The sequence below is a fragment of the Nothobranchius furzeri genome, chromosome 9, assembly GCF_043380555.1.
Source record: "Nothobranchius furzeri strain GRZ-AD chromosome 9, NfurGRZ-RIMD1, whole genome shotgun sequence".
Taxonomy (NCBI): Eukaryota; Metazoa; Chordata; class Actinopteri; order Cyprinodontiformes; family Nothobranchiidae; genus Nothobranchius; species Nothobranchius furzeri.
The window spans coordinates 69,128,861-69,148,610 of NC_091749.1; the positions used below are offsets into that span (position 1 = coordinate 69,128,861).

The 19,750-nt window shown below is 42.1% G+C and overlaps 2 protein-coding genes across 2 annotated transcripts in view; both read left to right on the forward strand.

The window, feature by feature from the left end:
* The first annotated feature begins 3,785 nt into the window (after positions 1-3,785).
* Positions 3,786-7,024, forward strand: cyp1a (cytochrome P450, family 1, subfamily A). Its single transcript, XM_015954104.3, has 7 exons — positions 3,786-3,882; positions 4,155-5,026; positions 5,109-5,235; positions 5,314-5,403; positions 5,543-5,666; positions 5,748-5,834; positions 6,083-7,024. Exons 2-7 carry the CDS (start codon positions 4,187-4,189, stop codon positions 6,372-6,374), a joined length of 1,560 nt encoding a protein of 519 aa, XP_015809590.3. The 5' UTR covers positions 3,786-3,882; positions 4,155-4,186; the 3' UTR covers positions 6,375-7,024.
* A 460-nt stretch (positions 7,025-7,484) lies between these two features.
* The window catches only part of LOC107382110 (enhancer of mRNA-decapping protein 3), a 41,783-nt gene continuing 29,517 nt past the window's right edge, over positions 7,485-19,750 (forward strand). The window contains exons 1-3 of the mRNA XM_015954103.3: positions 7,485-7,625; positions 8,179-8,350; positions 14,369-14,568. Coding sequence (XP_015809589.1) covers positions 8,187-8,350; positions 14,369-14,568 — 364 coding nt within the window. The 5' untranslated portion in view covers positions 7,485-7,625; positions 8,179-8,186. The remainder of the gene's footprint in view (positions 7,626-8,178; positions 8,351-14,368; positions 14,569-19,750) is intronic.

Genomic DNA, 19,750 nt, shown 5'->3' on the forward strand with positions numbered 1-19,750 from the left:
CATTTAGTCTGAGGTAACTGGCAGCTTGCCAACCCTTTACGTCTTCTAGACATGCCATGTTACCAGAGTCCACATTGTTCTTATGTAAAGCCACATATATTTGGCAGTCATCTGCATAAATGTTGTAGCTGATACCATGCAAGCTAAAAATTGTGCTCATGGGTAAAAGGTATTTTGAAAAAAGAAGCGGCCCAAGGACCGAGCCCTGTGGCACACCCCGCGGCAGAAGGTGAGAAATAGATGTAGGTAGATTCAGCTTGGCGGCACAAATGCTGCAATGTTCCGTCATCGCCATGCTGCTATGGTGTGTCTTATGGAAGAAGCCCTTAAAACAAATTTCATTGTAAGCCAGCTGGGGGGTTGTCAGTTTTTGACCTTTCAAAAAAAAAAAGAGGGACCAAGTCTTTGTTCATCACATATGAGCCTGTTTGTTGAGTCTGTGCTAATTAAACACTGCAGCACCGGCATTTGTAATTCAACACCGGCCAGCAAAAAACCTACAGAACCTAAAGAACTGAAGGTGCATACCACAGCATCCTTTTGTTTTACTCTAATATTGCATAAAGTAGGCTAGAGGCTAACGTTGAGCTAACAATGCTAACAGTCAATTAGAAACAGTCAGCAGTAAAAATATTTGAGCTTTTTCTATTACCACCAAAAACTCAATGTTACAGGGAAACGTGTGTGCGAAGTGAATAATGAGTGAATCGTGGCATTTTACTTGAGTCGTTCAGAACTAAAAGAGCAAGAGAGCAAAAAAAACACACACTTCCTCAGATGCCAGAGACATACTACCATTATAAGTGTGCTTCCTACTGTAAAACACCCAAGAGCGCTGACACAAGACATGACAATGTATTTATCTACTTACTAACTTACTCATCTTTGCTTGTCATGTGTCTTCTGATCTCGCAGAACAGGAAGTGGACTGCGGTACCCACATCTGACTGCAAGTTTACATTCTTGCTTTACTCTTACATGTTGCACCTTTTACCTTAAGTGAAAATTTTACATTTTATGACTCACCTCAAAATGTCAAGTATTAAAATCTTAGTTTGGAGAAATCAGGAACCCACTTTGTGTTTCAAAACATTTGGTCTGGCGTCTTAAGATAAACTCCAGGAATAACAATTTTGTTGTTTCTGGAAAGAAAAGAAAAACTATTTATGGAAAAACTAAAAGTGAATATTATAACTGAGTAGAGATACAAAATCTTGTTTAAAATGTTTTTTTTACTTTATTGGTTGATTTCATCAGTTTAAAACATTTATCTATCTATCTACTATCTATCTATCTACTATCTATCGATCTATCTATCTATCTATCGATCTATCTATCTATCTATCTATCTATCTATCTATCTATCTATCTATCTATCTATCTATCTATCTATCTATCTATCTATCATCTATCTATCTATCTATCTATCTATCTATCTATCATCTATCTATCTATCTATCTATCTATCTATCTATCTATCTATCTATCATCTATCTATCTATCTATCTATCATCTATCTATCTATCTATCTATCTATCTATCTATCTATCTATCTATCTATCTATCTATCTATCTATCTATCTATCATCTATCATCTATCTATCTATCTATCTATCTATCTATCTATCTATCTATCTATCTATCTATCATCTATCTATCTATCTATCTATCTATCTATCTATCTATCTATCTATCTATCTATCTATCTATCTATCATTTGTCTGTCTATCTATCTATCATTTGTCTGTCTATCTATCTATCATTTGTCTGTCTATCTACCATGTGACCTGTTAGGTCACCTGGTTCCTGCTTCCGTGACTTGTTTGGACCCCTGTTGGGTCTCCGCCTGTGTGGCTGCACAATCCGGCTTCAAGCCGTTGCATGACTGCAGCGACTGAAGCCTGAGTGGCAGATTGCATGACTCCAAAGCCCCAGGATCTGCGCATTTACAGAAGCTATAGCGCGCAAATATGTGCACCTTCGTGCGGGCAGGGAGGGCAGAGCTAACACCGGAGTCTTTCTCTCTTTGTTCTGCGACTTTAAAACCTTTGTGTCTTTTCCAGAAGGCTGCAGCCTTCGCGTGACTTAAGCAAGCAGATTTTAGGATTGTCCAGAAGACTGAGACCCTCCCCTCGGACGCCAGCTCCACTTCTCACGCAACCAACCTGCTGCAGCCCCGGAGGGACGCGGCGCGGCGCGGCGGCGGCGGCGCACGGAGGAACAGTCCTGGCGTCAACAGAGCGCCTGAGGGACAGCACAGGGACCTGCGGGGTCAAAATAAAACCACAAATACTACAAGCTTAGCCTGATGGGGCTTTATTTGTTTGCTTAAAATGAAATATTAGTTTGTGAGTGGCGTGCGCCTGACCGAAATAATGAATTAATCGGTAGCCTACCCTAAACCTCCATAGGCTACTGGAAAAGGAAAAAAGCATTTTTGCTTTTGTATGAAGAAACTTGAGGATTTTTATCCTAAACGTCTGCAGTCATTTTTATATTAAGTCAAACTTTTTGAACACTTGGCATGAACACAATTCACTAATAAAATGGTCCTTTTTGGTGGATAAAACCAGAAGATTTTACGGTTTAATTTTTGCTTTTTGTAGGAAAATCACCTTCAGCCTAAAATAAAAATATTTAAGTGTTTCTATTTGCCTAAACGAAACCGGGCAAACATGAACATAAAAATAAATGTAAGTTAACAGGACGAAGAAACCTGCATTTTCAGGGGAGTCATTCATTCCCACAGAAGATTGAAAATAACTTAAGAAATCACTTTATTTACAGTTTAATGCAAAAACAGTTTTTTTAACAATGAAAATAATAAAGCCTCATCTTGAGAAACATTTTACAACTCACAATTACACCCATGAATCCGTTAGCAGAGCTGTTCTTGAAGTCAGGCTGTGATTTTACAGAATCTTTTGTCCGCAACCTTAACCTGTCTCTGAAGGTCACGTGACTGATCCATTCTCCTGAAGAGAATTGGGACTTTTAATAAAAGCTGTAATTTATCAAAACGGCGCCTTTTCTAGGGAGAGAAGTCGATGATAAAAAGTTGAAAGAGGACAGAAACGATCGGTGATTAACTCATCTGCCCCCCCCCCCCCCCCCCTCCAGCATCCTCCACAAGCGGAGGTTTGATCCCTGCGCTCTCACGCAATTGGTCAATCTTTAACTGCTGCGGAGGCTGCAGGCACGCGACGACACCTGGCTGCTTTTACAGAACGCTCACAATGAAACCCAAACTGTTAAAGACTCTGACGTTACCCCTAAGTTGGCACGTCTCACATTCTTGTGCAAAAATCTCCAACAATCCATCCAGATCCTACCATTCGGACGCGCTGGAGGGAAACTCCGTAGAAATCCGCACATCAGGTTGAATAAAGGCATGCGTCAGCAAATACTTGCGCACAAGCATGCAAAGTGCGCACACGCAGACGGAGGGGGGGGGGGAAATCTAAAATTCATTTAATGCTTTTAATTAAGATCTCGCGTTTTTGCATGAAAATAAACGTGCGCGTGCACGCAGAGCACGATGAGAACCTCGTGGAATGCGCTGACGGTTCCGCGCCTCAGATGTTCATAAACTGATAATGACTTTATGGAGATGGTGTAACGCTGAGATACCGCACACACGCACCTTAGAGATAAAATAAAAAAAAATCTTCATTCATAACAGAGAGGTGGAGAGGAGACGGGGAGGTGGAGGGTGTGACGTCATGCCACCTCCAGCCAATCAGAACGCGCAGCGCTCTATAAGAGTCCACTCTCCGTTTTAAAATCAAGACACGGCTATTTCTCAAAACAGCCTGTTCTACTTTTTTGAACCCAACAGGAAACATTTGGATCAAAACTTTTTTATTTTACGTCCAAACAAAGGTAAGAAAATCATTATTATCATCAGTTATTCAGCATTTTAAAAGAATATTCTGAATTTTAATTAGTTATTTGCTCGTGCAATTAGCCAGAAATTAGAAAATCAGTTATTACTCATTCATAAACAGCATTTCATTTCATGTATGCGCAGTTCAGAGCCCACATGGTGCAGCTCTCAGTTAGGTCCAACTTATCAGAACATTCAGTTTGTTGCACAACACCTTTTCCTCTCTCTGCCAACAGTGATCTAATGGCCCTTCCTATTTAATTCACAGGTTGAGCAGAAAACAGGAGCACAGATCTAACCATGGCATTAATGATACTGCCCTTCATCGGAGCCGTGTCGGTATTTGAGGCTCTGATCGCCCTGACGACGGTGTGTTTGGTCTACCTGACCCTGAAGCATGCACGCAGAGAGATTCCTGAGGGGCTCTGTCGGCTCCCCGGTCCTAAATCGCTTCCTATCATTGGGAATTTGCTGGAGCTTGGCAGCAACCCTCACCTGAGTCTCACTGAACTGAGCAAGAAATTCGGAGATGTTTTCCAGATCCAGATCGGCACCCGTCCTGTTGTTGTTCTGAGTGGTTATGAAACTGTCAAGCAGGCTCTCACCAAACAAGGGGACGACTTCTCCGGCAGGCCCGACCTGTACAGCTTTCGCTTCATCAACAATGGAAAGAGTCTGGCCTTCAGCACGGATCAGGCTGGAGTTTGGCGAGCTCGCAGAAAGCTGGCCTACAGCGCCCTGCGTTCGTTCTCCACCCTGGAGGGCAAGACTCCAGAGTACTCCTGTGTGCTGGAGGAGCACATCTGCAAAGAGTCCGAGCACCTGATCAAGGAGCTCGACACTGTGATGACGACTGACGGAAGATTCGACCCTTTCCGCTACATCGTTGTCTCTGTGGCCAACGTGATCTGTGGCATGTGCTTCGGCCGACGCTACGACCACCATGACCAGGAGCTGGTCGGCTTAGTGAACCTCGCTGAAGATTTTGTTCGGGTAACAGGAAATGGTAACCCGGCAGACTTCATCCCTATCCTCCAATACCTGCCTAACAAGCAGATGACCAAGTTTATTGAAATCAACAATCGCTTCCAAAACTTTGTTCAAAAGATCGTCAGTGACCACTACAGCACCTTCGACAAGGTACTCCACAAACCTTCTCACAAATGTAGTTTTGTGTCTTTTACGCTAGAATTATTAAAATGGCCCATTGTTGTGGTTTCAGGACAACATCCGAGACATCACAGACTCCCTCATTGAGCACTGTGAGGACAGGAAGCTGGATGAGAACTCAAACATCCAGATGTCGGATGAGAAGGTTGTAGGAATTGTCAACGATCTGTTTGGAGCCGGTAGGTTGGACTCTCTTTCAGTCTTTAATTGATTCCGCCATGTTTTGTTTTCCTTCCTAACTAAGGTTTTTTTTCCAGGTTTTGACACCATATCAACTGGTCTGTCATGGTCTGTGATGTATTTGGTGGCTTATCCGGAGATAGAGCAGAGGCTTTTTGAAGAAATCAGTAAGTACAGCAGCTTTTTCATGACCTTCATGTTCCCTCCTTAAAGTAAAAATCCACTCCGGCTCTTTAACTGTTGACTAAAGAAGGGTACAGTCTTTATCTTGCTCTGTATTCATCAATTATCTCTTGGCATTTTCAGAGGAAAAAATTGGTCTGGATCGTACTCCCAAGCTTTCTGACAGAAACAACCTGCCGCTGTTGGAGGCCTTCATACTGGAGCTGTTCCGTCATTCTTCCTATTTGCCCTTCACAATCCCACACTGGTGAGTTTTGTCACATTTACCTTAAAAGCAGCAGTTATGCAAAATGAGAAAGCATAATTACTCGTCAATCCTTCTTTATAGCACAACCAAAGACACGTCTCTTAACGGCTTCTTCATTCCCAAAGACACATGTGTCTTCATCAATCAGTGGAAAATAAACCACGACCCGTAAGTATTTATGATTTTGTTTCTGTCTCTTGGAAAACTGGATCACAAATCACTTGATAAGATGAAATCGGGGTTAGGGTTGGATCATACACACAGTTTTGTACACTTTAACTCCACCCTTTTAACTCTAACCCAAGATAATCTCAATTTAATAATGCAACGATAGGTGGTTGGTGGTATGTATTACTTCAAGAAAAAAAATGGGACTTTACAAATGTTTTCAAATCTACTTAATTTTCTTCCTTCAGTGAGCTGTGGGACAATCCATCCTCTTTTAACCCAGACCGTTTCCTTAGCGCCAACGGTACTGAGGTCAATAAGGTCGACGGAGAGAAGGTGCTTGTTTTTGGTTTGGGAAGACGGCGATGCATCGGCGAGGTTATCGCGCGAAATGAAACTTTTCTGTTCTTGGCCATCATCATCCAGAAGCTGCACTTCTACACATTACCTGGAGAACCCCTGGACCTGACCCCTGAATACGGCCTCACGATGAAGCACAAACGCTGCCATCTGGGAGTCACGCTGAGGGCCAAGCAGTGAAGCTATCTAGAACCAGTATGTGAAACTCTGGAGGTCGTTTACACTGACTGAGACGCTGTAGAGTCATGTTAAAAGTCGGTGAAAGAAGTACTTTTCTACAAATGTAATGCACTGGGTGGCTTCTGCGTCTAGAGCTAACGGCGTTGAGGCAAACGTAGAAAACATGCTCAGTGCAAATTGTAAAAGGCATCTACAGTTGTTTTGTTTGTTTAGCTTGCAAAGCAGCATTTCTGCACAAGAGATGTTTTAGAAGATCCAGTGTGACTGGATGGGCATTAATGTATGAAGGACGCTGTGATCTACAGCAGAATCTAAAGTGTGATGTCATGCACAGTCATAAGCTAATCATTTTCCTTTTGTTATACTGTAGATGTCACTATTGAAGCAGTTTTGTCCCAGAATGTGATCATGCATGTGCATCAACAGCTCTTTATATTTTACAGGTCATTTTTACAATTCAAGCGTGTGTTTATGTTTGAGGTGAACTTTTTTATTTGAAAATTAATGCAGTTATACGGTTTTTGGAAGAATATTTGAAAGTTGCATAATTATGTTCTTGATATACGAGTTATTGTACAAAATGTAAAGGTGCATTATAAAAAAATTGTAATTTTATCTAAATAAATAAAGAATAAAATGCTGTATCCTCACAAACTTTGCTTTAGTTGAAATCCCCTTGCAGGCGCAGGACTGAGACTTTATTTTAGACGTTTACAGTGGCATTAACAGAAAAATCCTTTGGATTTTTTGAATGACTTTCAAGGTTTTTCTTAGACCTTTTCCAGATTTTTCTTCATGTGCGTAAATGACAATTTAGCAAAGATCCTGTTTTAAGTGAGATTTTCGGCACTTAGACAAATGTCCTCCTTTCTTTTGTTAATTTTAATGAAATAAAAAAATAAATATTCATGAAGAGAGATTATGAGGTTCCAGCATCAACAGGTTTACCGGTAAACTGAAAAAAAAATCGGTGTCTGACAAACATTTTAGTTTGAAGACAACATGAAAACATTTAAATTAACTGGAAGGGAAATTAACTCCCAAAACGACTTTTACGGATTTCACAGCGTCACTTCACACGCGCAAGAGGAAAAACATAAAATCACAACAAACCAGCGTGGGACAAAACGGAAGTGACGTCAGCGTCAACACGAGCGATCACAACGGCTCTGGTTTTTGTTGGCTTTAGTGGCCTATTTCTGTTTTTTTTTTACGAGGCTAATCGGTTTATTGTGAAGCGGAAACGATTTGGTTGAGTATTTAAACACCCCAGACTCTTGTAGGCAGCAGTCTGTTTGTCTTAAGTCAAACTACGAAGACGAAGCTAATATTAGCCGTTAAGCTAGCTGACGCGGCTTCATGCTAGTTTTTTAACGAAATTTCTTCATTTCATTGATTTATTTGGACACTGCCATGGCACATTAACATGTTTACGTTCCGTTAGCTCCACGTGGTAACTACTCTGACTCAAACCTGCCTACATTTCTCTCTACACAAACCAAAACCTGCTAATACACAATTAAACTTCAGTAAATCACGATCATGTAGCCTTAAAGTAACGTGAAAGAAGAGGTGTCAGTTCGGTTTTCTTATTTTTTCAGTAATTTGTCTGATTTTTGACCACCGGAAAACATATAATCGACTTAACGTTTTTTCCATCCCCAAAATACAAAACGGCATTAGACTGTCACCTTATATCACATTGTCAGAAATAAACATTAAATGTGAATCTTTAATGGTAGCCGAAGTGCCTTCCAGGTCCTCAGAGCCCTTGGCATGACTACTGTCCGTTTTTGACTTGCAGCGAGAAGAATGGCGGCAGACTGGTTGGGCAGTGTGGTCTCTATAAACTGTGGAGCAACGCTGGGAGTTTACCAGGGAGAGGTGTCGTCTGTAGATCGGACCGGTCAAACTATCTCTCTAAAACAACCTTACCACAATGGAGTCAGGTGTCCTGTTCCTGAGGTCACGTTCAGGTAACAATTAAGGAGATGGTTGCAACCACTGCTGTCTTCTGGCACACCCACCTTAACTGGGACTTTAGTTACAGTCATTCATAAAGTGCACATACAACCAAATCTGGTCGTTTTAGAAATTAAAGGCAAATCATTCCTTGAAAAATACATAAAACATGCTGCCGCTTTAAATGTGAGAGTTTTAAAACTAAATGTGGATAAACTGTATTTGTTTGGGTTACATCTCACACATTTAGTTGGTAGTTGGGTGAAATAGTCTCAAAATTATATCAAGATACCTCAAGGAAATATGTTAATTGTGAAATAAATAAAATTCTTAACATTTGCTTGAGGATACACACAGTAGTTGTTGCAAAACAGGAGGACAAGAGTGTGAAGTGTGTGCAGAAACACTACTTGTTATAACTAAGGTAAGGTATAAGCTGCGTGGTGGCACTGTTGCCTTGCAGCAAGAAAGGTTGCAGGTTTGAAACTCGGCTGCAACCTTTCTGCGTGGAGTTGCGTGTTCTCCCCATGCATGGGTGGGTTTCCTACAGGTACTCCAGTTTCCCCCACAGATCATAACATGCCCTAATAAAGGTTAACAATTGTACGTCGCTTTGGATAAAAGCGTCTGCCAAATAAATAAACATAACTGTTGTATTTTATTGTGCTTTATTTTTACAGGGACTGTACCACAAAACATTATCACCATAAGCAACAGATGCAGTATACATAAGGCTTCTGGCCTGAGGCTAATTTACAGCCCTTGTCCCTGGTTAGGCATTTATATCTAAACGGAATTAAAATAATAGATATATAAATACAGTGCGGTTGCAAGTTACACTAATAAAATACATAAAATGACATTAATATATCTAAAAGCTACATATTCAGATTAAATTTCAATGTTCACAGTGGTGTTGTTCTTTCAACCAGTTCTTCAGTTTTTTTTTGTGAAAAGCCCCAAGTCTGTCAGTGACTTCAGATCCAGAGGTAATGTTATGCGCCGCACGTGTGCGTGCGTGCGTGCGTGTGTGTGTGTGCGTGCGTGCGTGCGTGTGTGTGTGTGTGTGTGTGTGTGTGTGTGTGTGCGCTGCCTTCTCATACCCCAGTGAGTTGTGATAGACAGCTGCTCATGCAGGTCCAGGTTCTGTTGGAGGTGTCTTCCCGTTAAAAGGGAGTCTTCCTCTTTGCTTTTTTTAACATGGGGACTGCGGCGAAGTTTCTGACACTACAAGTCAGTGACTTGTTGCAATCAGTGTTTCAAGATCTTGGTTATGATTTTTAGGGCCTTGCATGGACAAGAACCATCATACATTGGTGATCTTCTCAGTCGCTGCACCCCCCCCCCCCAGCAGGTCCCTGAGGTCCAGTGATCAAAGCCTACTGGTTGTGCAGCGCACCAGGCTAAAGACCAAAGGTGACAGATCCAGCGAGCTGTGAAGCATCTGGTTGTTTAATATTTACGTGGTGCTGCTACGGCCGACATTATCAGCGTTCGGTGTTCTAAGCGGTTTTGGGAGTTAAAAAAAACATCCAGGTGATCCTAACAAGCGTTCAGGCAGCTCACCTTGGTTAATTAGTCTAAGGTAAACAAATTTAACTTTTTCTTTACCACCTCCATTATTAGAGTAACATCTTTTAATGTTTTGATGATATGTCATAACGATGCCAGTATTGGCATCTGTAAAAGTTAACCAATACCAATGCAGTTGCCTGAAAGTGGCTTCGCTCTAACTTGTCATTTCTGTTCACCTAATATTTAGGGTTCCAAGCCCAACGGGCAGGGAACCCTATTGTTTTTCTACGGATTTTTCATTATTCTTCTTCTCCGCTAATACTGTATGGGCGCAGGAGCCTGAAAGTGCCAGGAAAAATCTGACATGGCAGTCTGATAGAAAATCCTGACCGCTACTCAGATTCGAAAATTTGGACCCAGAGTCACCCAGGTGGTGCTATTGCGGAGGTGAATACGTTTCACCTACCATCTCCCAATCCGTAGGTCCTACAGTCAAAAACTTTATGTGTACACGATCCTTGGATGATTCTGCATGTTTTTTGTATTGGCCACGCCCATTTCTGCCTAACTAGATTTTTTGCTAGATCGCAAAAGATACAAAACTTAGTTTTAAACACCAATCCGTCATTTTTTGTCGAATCAACTTCAACCTTTGTACATATCATCTACGGACTAAGCTAAGTCATTGTGATGAAGAAAACTGTGGAATTATTGAAATTTGGGCTAATGACACCATGTCAAATTCAGTGCGCTAGCTAACACATGTCCTAATTGATGATATCTCCACCATTTTTCAAGATAAAACAATGAGACTCTAGACCCTTACAAAGTATGAGCGGTAAGCCCTATCTACCAAATTTTGTTTGGATTCATCAATAGGGGGCGCTAAAGAGTCAAAAAGTTTGTTTCAGCAAAACGGCTTCATGGATTTCCACAGAACTTGGCAGATATGTTTATCATCGGAACCTTAAGCTATATTTCGAAAATGATTAAAAAGTGGGCGTGGCTTATAGGCTTTTTACGGTGATTGCCTGTTTTTCTGTAAAATCACAGAAAAAGAGACGCTCGGGTCGAGCAGGCTGCTTCATGCGCGTTCACGCTCAGGCATCGCCCGTAGAATTTGCTATCTGTAGCTTTAGCAGCAGAGAGTGTGGTAGTGCCAACTCAGCGACTTGTCGCTGTTCCTAACGCGTAGTGATGAACCTAGCTACATTTCTGAGGACCCTTAGCTACTTTCTTCTCGATATTTCCTGCAAATTAGCAACAAAATAGCCATTTTCGCTCCAAACTGTTCTTTGAACGTTGTTTTAGCTGTAATCAAGGATATAAATATTACAGATACCAAAGACGTCAGTGGTGGTTTAACTCATCTAGTTAGACGTCGGACTCTCGTGCAGGACACCCGGGTTCGATTCTGGGTGAGAACACTGTTTTTTTAGAGTTTCTTTTTTACATTAATGGTATGTTTTTTTATAGTAAGATGCCCAAATTTTTATTTGAGACTCGCCAAACTGCATTGAATTCACAGATAAAAAAGATGTGGGTTCAACTTTCATTTTGGAACAAATTTTCAAGCAAGGGAAGGGAATGATCTGAGCATGCAGGAGGACTGACCCATCATAAACCTTTGTCGGCTGTGCTGAAGAGAAAGGTACAGAACCAAATTATTTAATTAATTAGCTGTGCGTTCTCCTGTCCTCTGTCCTTCGGGCCACACACACACACGCACACACACGCATGCACGCGCACACACACACACACACACACACACACACACACACACACACACGCACGCACACACAAGGGACTGTCAGCTCTCAGAGTTCTGTGAAGCTGATCCCCATCAGCTTCACAGAGCTTCGTCTCAGCTGTTATTTTCGTTGAGTGTGCACGTACAGCATGCACGCCTCGTGCACAAGACTCCTATTGAAGCTGCCGTTACGCTTTTGGCCAGAGGGGGCAATCGCAAGCATAAAAATTCAAAACTCCGTAAAGTCCCTTTAAGTAGGAAGTTTTAGTACTCTTTCCACCTCTGCTTTTTTATCTACCTCACAGCCTTTTCCTGTTGAAAGCAGAGAAGAATAGAAAACCCGGATTCCAATTCATTGCATTATTTTGTGTGGTAGAAGTATCGGTATCGGCGAGTACTCAGATCCAAGTATCAGTATTGTATTGGTTTGGAAAGTAGTGGTATCGTTGCATCCCTATTACCACTCGTTATGCAGATTTATTTACTTTATTAATACTCAGAGGCCTATTTTCTTTTGACGTGATTTTACGCTGTATAAAGAAATTAAATTGCTACGGCAACCCTCGAACAGGAAACTTGTTCTGCAGAGGATCTAAGTTAAATACAAATATTGTTCTAGGCTTCTTTTTTCTCTTATAAATATCTGAGCAAAGTCTTTATGTTACTGGTTTGATTATTACTGAAGTTACTTCGCAGTCTGCTGTCATCTAATAAACTGTTCAGCATTTTTTTGTGTACGATGTTGGCGTAAGTGGAACCGTATACATTCAGTGAAAGGGGGCTATTTTTAGATGAGCACATTAGCTGGTTAAGCTAGTGGGAGCTTGCGCCATGGGAAAGTGCAAGTTTAATGGTAACTGGATGGCTAATCCCACGTTCGCGACGTTCCAGGCAATAGCTGGAAATCATAGCTTCAATTTAATTTTAAAAAACAGCTTAAATTTGGTCAAAGTGGTCTTTAAAAAGGTCTTAAAAAGTCTTAAATTTAGCTCCCGTAAACCTGCAGATACCCAGTCAGAGATCGCCGGTGTTGGTGGCGTCACTTTCGCGGACAGCAGAGGACGATATTTAACAACAGATAAAATATGTGGAGTCATATACGAAATACCATGCAAACTCAGCATATAAACATACATAGAAGAAAAAGGTCACCGACTCAAACACAAAAAATAGAACATCAAAGAGAAGAAAACAAGTCGAAGACACACAAGGAGCAGAAAGTACAATTAGGAAATCAGCCGTAACAGACCACTGCACAAGGGAAAACCGTCTTAATGGCCGGGGACAGCACACGGATCATAAACACAGAACAACAATAATACAAAAGAGGGATCAAGGAAGCGAAAGAAATAAAGAGACGTGGAGCACAAAACCATGAACAGAGACGATGGAGTGTCTATATTGGATCACGCATGGGACGGTGCAAGGAGGGCGCGGGCAGTAGAGGGCGACACCGTCCTCTGCTGTTTATGGATAAAAGGAAGTGACGCCACCAACACCGGCGATCTCTGATGACGGCTAGAGATGCAGTGTTCAGTGACACGCCGACAGCCCCCTGCTGCAGGATGCAGCAGCCCAGTGGACAACAGCATCAACCCGTGGTGGCACTCGGCCAACGGATGGCTCATCTTGCCCAGTTACACCAGGAGTAAACACTGTTTTTGTCAGTTGGAGCTACTGCAGGCCCGGGCGAAGCAGTAAACCTCTGTCCTCCAACTCTTCGCCACCCGAGTCTGTACGGCTGCTGCTGGACCCACGACTGGACCCTCTCCCTCCATTACCCTTCACTGGATGTCATCTGAAGGTGATCCAGAGGCGTTTTTGGACATTTTTGAGCTGGCTGCCAGTGGCTGCCCAAGGAGTGGGTGTTACGCCTCCTCCCGCTGTTGACAGGCGAGCCTGTGGGGATGCATGGCGCTGTGCTGGGCCGAATGGATCTGTGGAGGAGGATGGAGCAGTCGGAAAAGCGGGAGCACGCTTCTATGCAGCCGGCGCACATCAGTAGTCGGTGCTCCTGTGTGCTTAAAAACTTGAGGAGTCAGAAGAAGATCCCAGATTGTGAGCAGAAGCCTGCGATGTTCAGCGAATGAGGCGCTGAGTACATATGAGCTCGAGCAGAGTTGAAATAAAGAGTTGTGTGACTGGAGAGCTGGTGTGTGTAAGCCCTACTGTGGCTGCTGTAGCTACACCAACTATTATAACATAATGAGTTGTAGATGAACAGTTTCCGTAAAGTCTAACCCCTGGTTAATGACATACATGAACGTTGTGGCCCAGTGCAAAATAAAACAAAACCATTTCAGTTGAATTCAAATTGACCAATAAACTAGAATGTTTAGTGTTTGTTTTGACACCAGACACCACAACCTTGATACGCATAGTTTTACATAACAGTAGTCTTTAGGAACCCAGAAACTTTGATGTAGGACTTCCAGAAAGCTCTGGCAGCTGTTGGTGTCAACGAACTTTACCTCTGATCAGAATGAGGTTGCACAAATTTGTCCTGACAGGAGTTGCTACGGGGCCAGACCTTCGTGCTTCGTTTTGGAGAAACATCAGTTTTTGGCCATAAATCAAAAAAACCTTTAAGGAAAGAATGTTTAGTTGAAAAAATAAAGACACGTTTTAGTGTGAGTGGCTTCAGTGCCGGATTTAGTTGTTAATTTTTGAATTATTTTGAAAAATACTTGATGACAATGTGAATTAAATGCATGACTTGTCACATAAAAAAAATAAATTTAGATCAGTGTTTTTCTTTTTCTTCCAGTGCCATGGATATCAAGGAATTAAAGTTCCTAGATATTCATAATAGAGCCCCCAGCAAAGCCGGCTCTGGAGAGGGGAACCCAGCAGAACCCAGCTCTGTCTCTGGAGGACAGCAGGTCCAGAGTAACAGAACAACTCAGACTCATGCAGCAAACAGCAGGTTTCCTTCTAGCTCCGCCCCCATCTCCATCCCACACAGAGGTGAGCAAATAGAAGAACTGATGCCTAGTACTCTGCCGTTCACGTATCAGAAACTATAGTAACCTAATAGTTTGACTGTTCCTAATGGGTCGTTATTGTAAAATAAGGAAGATGCTCCGTTTATACCTTTCTAATAATTAGCTAATTAGAGATGACACAAATAAATGTAAATACAGTTGACATATTTCTGCTCGGTCAGAGGTTGAATAAAAGAATTCCTGTGTGAAGCCTACAGGGGCAAAAGGGCAGGATGTGACTGGAAAGTAAAAGCACTAACCAGTCACATCACTGGGAATCACCTCAGAGTTCCCTCTGAGAAAAACTCAACCGCTAGCAGACACCAGATGTTTGATTGCTTGTTTTTCCACAAACAGACAATTATAAAGGAATAAGTGATATTTCAGATCCTAGATCAAGTTCATTTAGAGCTTTATGAATCCCTCAGGAAGATTCCTCTGGGAAATTCAATTTGCAGCAGTGGTGCATCGACAAAGAAATGTATAACATTATACACTACACGCCCGTTAGAAACGTGAGATCTAGCTCTCGGTCTTTTTTACTTGTCCCAGAAACATGCTTAAAAACTCGGGGAGACAGGGCTTTCCCTCTGGCTGGTCCGAGGCTGTGGAACAACCTTCTTGTGAATCTAAGAACCACACAAACATACTTGTTTGATCTGGCTTTTAACTCGCTCACTGCCACTGACGACTAAAGTCGTCATTTTCATATTTTTTTTTCTGTGTGGGCGTCGGACGAGCCCCCGCACCGTGAGAACAAACATCTCAGCTCTAAAGCCGATCTTCATCCGCGTACGTCACACGTCACGTGATCAGGAAGCAGAACATCCATGTGTTAGGAGATCGTTTTGGGTCGATGCCGTAAAAAAAGTGAGGCGCGAACCGGAAAAGCTTCTGCTGATCACAATTCAACAACGGATTATGGAAGAACGGATAACGCTCGACACGCGCGGATTCTTCCTGATGAAGGAGTTGAGTCTCCGCTTTGTTTTGGTTGTTTTGGCATCGACATCATCCTAGCACGCAACGTTCTGTCACTCTTAAAAAAACAGTGTAAACGGTGAGAAACGCTGGCAGCGAATGAGTTAATGCAGGTTGACTTGAGTAACTTTTCTTTAACTTGCGTTTTTATCTTAAACTCTTAGCATAAATTTAATTTTTACAAATTTTAACCTTGATTTTAACTGCAATTTGTTCTTGTGTTTATTTTTATTTATTTATTTATTTATTTTTACCTTTGTTCAGCACTTTGGGGTGGCCTGCGTGACTGCAAATGTGCTATATATATATCAATAAAGTTGACCTTGACCTTAATACAACAAAAAATAAATAAAAAATTTATGAGCATTATAGATTTTTTTTCCTGCACTCTTTTCTTTTCCATTAACCCTTTGATGCATAATGGTCACTACAGTGGACAGGTACTCAAAATTGTTATTCATTTATTTTTGCTATTAAGCACAGCTGTTGAAGACTTTATTGCATTTGAGCCCCTCCATTTGGACTTCAGTAAGTCAAGCCAACATATTTCATGTTCAGAATGCACGCTGTCCACTGAGGTGGACATGTAATAAACTGTGTAAATTAAATGTTACAAAAATATGTAAATATGAAATTTGTTTCATTCACACCTGAAGATGAATGAAAAAAATTGTTTAAAAAAATCAAGGATGAAGATTTCATTATTCATGCATCAAAGGGTTAAATTTGCATATGTAATAATATAATATTGTATTGTAGTAATTAAAATATTATTTCATTTATAACTGTGCAACGGTAGCACAGGAGTTAAGTGCTTGCCCCGTTATCGGAAGGTTGCAGGTTCTTGCCCCGCTCAGTCTGTCGCTGTCATTGTGTCCTTGGGCAAGACACTCAGTCCACCTTGTCTGCTGGTGGTGGTCGGAGGGACCGGTGGCGCCTGTCAGTGTGTGCCCATAGTTCTGCATGCTCAGACAAACATAATTGTCTGGAATTTACCTGTGATGGTGTTACAGTCCTCCTTTGTTACAGAACCTGAACTAGGTATTGTTCAAGTGAAGGAAATGTTTTAGCTAAACGTGTCACAATAAGCCATTATTACAATAATCCCAGAAGACCGATGATGAAGAATGACTAAAAAAGTCCCTCAGTCTGTCGGTGTGTAATAGGAACGGCCTCCAAAACAACAATAAAACGTTTGTCTTCTACATAGAATTAAAATCTGTTAAAAATAGAGTTTCAGAAATCTGATGACTTTCCATTGGTCGAGACTTTCGGTGTTACTGGAACAAATGTCTGAACGTCCACATTTGGGTCTGACCCAAGTTTGCTAAATAAGTCGTCAGTCAGATTTCTGCCTGTTCTAGTGTCATTTTTAATGCATTGGATATAAATAATTTCTATTGCGATTTGAGGTTTTGGTTAATGTTTTCCTTGAAAGAACTTTGTCTTTAAAGCTTTTCTAAAATCAATTACATTCCTGGGGAGGCAGAGCCGTTGTGCCCTCAGATCACACAACACAACCTATCTCTGCTTTGGTCAGTGGGTAGATGTAGTGATAATGTATTTTTGTCACAGTTGAGGCATATTTTGGTTAATTACACAGTAAACTCAAATGTTAGCAGTTTCCCTAGCAGTCTAAACAAATGACTGCCTGTTAGGAATGCAGCCCTGCTCATTGGCTGCAGCCAAAACATCATGCCATTGTGAGTCTAGTGTTAGTGTTTATGTTGCACTTTGAACTTTGCAGTGTAAGGAAGTTTGGACTAGTTTTCTGTCGTGGTATTTGATTTAATCATTAGCTATTCGACTTTTTTACTTCCCTCCAACTATCTGCATAAACAAGATGGCTGCTTTGTGATCCATGTTCTTTTAAAAAGGGAGAACTGTAATACCATCACAAGTGTTTGTTCACTACATTGCCCGGCCAAAAACAAAGTCTCCACCTGGATTTAAGTAAATAAATGGGTAGGAGCCTCCTATTGGATAATTACTGCAGGGCGATTATCTTTAAGGTGCAACAAGTTATTTAACCCAGCTGGTGCAATGAATGAAACAACCATGTGGAAAGACGTGTGTGGTGGTCGTGGAAAAGATGTTCGTCTGTGTGAGAAGGGTCAGATCATTGGCATCAAGCAGAGAAAACATCGAAACGACTAAAAGTGGGTTAAGAACTGTCCAACGCATTATTAAAACTGGAAGGATAGTTGGGACCCATCGTCTTTGAGGAAGAAATGTGGCCAGAAAAAAATCCTGAGTGATCGTGACCGACGATCACTTAAACTTTTGGTGAAATCAAAAAGAGGAGAAACAACAGTAGAACTCAGGGCTATTTTTAATAGTGAAAGTAAGAGCATTCCCACACGTACAGTGTGAAGGGAACTCAAGGGACTGGGACTGAACAGCTGTGTAGCCGTAAGAAAACACCTCATCAGTGAGGCAAACTGGAAAAAAGGCTTCAACTTCAAGGGAGCATAAAGATTGGACTCTGGAGCAGTGGAAGAAGGTCATGTGGTCTGATGAGTCCAGATGGACTCTGTTCCAGAGTGATGGCGCATCAGGGTAAGAAGAGAGGCAGATGAAGGGATGCACCCATCATGCCTACTGTACACGCCTGTGGGGGCAGTGCTGTGATCTGGGCTTGCTGCAGGTGGTCAGGTCTAGGTTCAGCAACAGGATGTGCTCCAAGAATGAGGTCAGCTGACTACCTGAATATCCTGAATGACCAGGTTATTCCATCTTCCATCTTCCCTGATGGCACGGCCACATTCCAAGATTACAATGCCAGGATTCATCGGGCTCAGATAGTGAGAGAGTGGTTCAGGGAGCATGAGACGTCATTTTCACATATGGATCGGCCACCACAGAGTCCAGACCTTAACCCCATCTGTGGGATGTGCTGGAGAAGGCTTTGTGCAGCGGTCAGACTCACCATCATCAGTGCAAGATCTTGGTGAAACATTAATGCAACACTGGATGGAGATAAATCTGGTGACGTTGCCGAAGCTTATCGAAACAACGCCACTGTGAATGTGTGTTGTGATCAAAGCTAAAGGCGGTCCAACGAAACATTAAGTTAAGTTAAAGCGTTTAAGTCCCATTAGTTGTCACACTGGTGTGTGAAATTTGTTCTCCACATTTGACCCATCCCCTGGGGGAGCGGTGGTCTGCAGACACAGCCGAACCACGGAGCTATTTGGTGGGTTAACCCCCCAGTTGAACCCCTAATGCTGAGTGTCAAGTGGGGATTGGGTCCCATTTTAAAGTCTTTAGTATAACCCAATCGTGGGTTTGCCAAGAGTCTCGTTGCACACGGTGAGAGCTTGTGATGTCTAGGGAGATGACTTTTTTCTATTAAGACCAAACAACTATAGGTTTGCAATGTTTAAATATAAGCTAATCTCAATTTGAAACTACTAATTCTGCGTTTACGTTTCTGCTCATGCTTCATCGGGTATCATCAGCAGTCAGCTGCTAAACTCTGATCCCACTCCCACAGATCAGTGGCCGACGTTCAGAAACCATTCCTAGAATCCGTGATCTTGTGTAAGCATCAACCCCCTTCTTCCTGTCATTGTGGGCGGAAGCTGTTTGGGAGCTTAGCATTGCGTGTGAAAGCATCAACCCTGCCCAATCCACTCAGCACGTTGGCCCTGTGTAATTTGGGCATTACCTCCCTGGCCACCAGCCTGAGAGCTAGAGATTAAAATAAAAACTCAAAATGTAAACATTGCTTCCCCAATTGATATCACTCTGGCGTTCTGAGCACACTGGAACAGCACAGCTTCCTGTCGGGAGGGGGTGTCGGTTTCCTGTGTGGGTCAGGAGTGAGGGCAGGGTGAACGAGGACAGGAGGGCACAGAGGCACGAAAACCTGGCCTAAGGAGCAGACATGGAGAGGGAGGGGGAATGTTTATTGATTTTAGTCACACACATACTGTAAAGAGGAACTGTGGTACAAGCCTTTAGCACGCTATGGGAATTTTCTTTTTTTTTGGGGGGGGGGGGCTCATTGTTTGGTCCCCAGCTTGGGTTTTTCAACATTAATCTCAGAGATAGCACACACACACACAGAGACACACACACACACAGTTACACAAAAATGTGGGACTTCTTCTGATTTTATATATAAATGTAACATAATAGGAATGAAAACTTTTGCAGAGTATTACACGATGTGTATTACC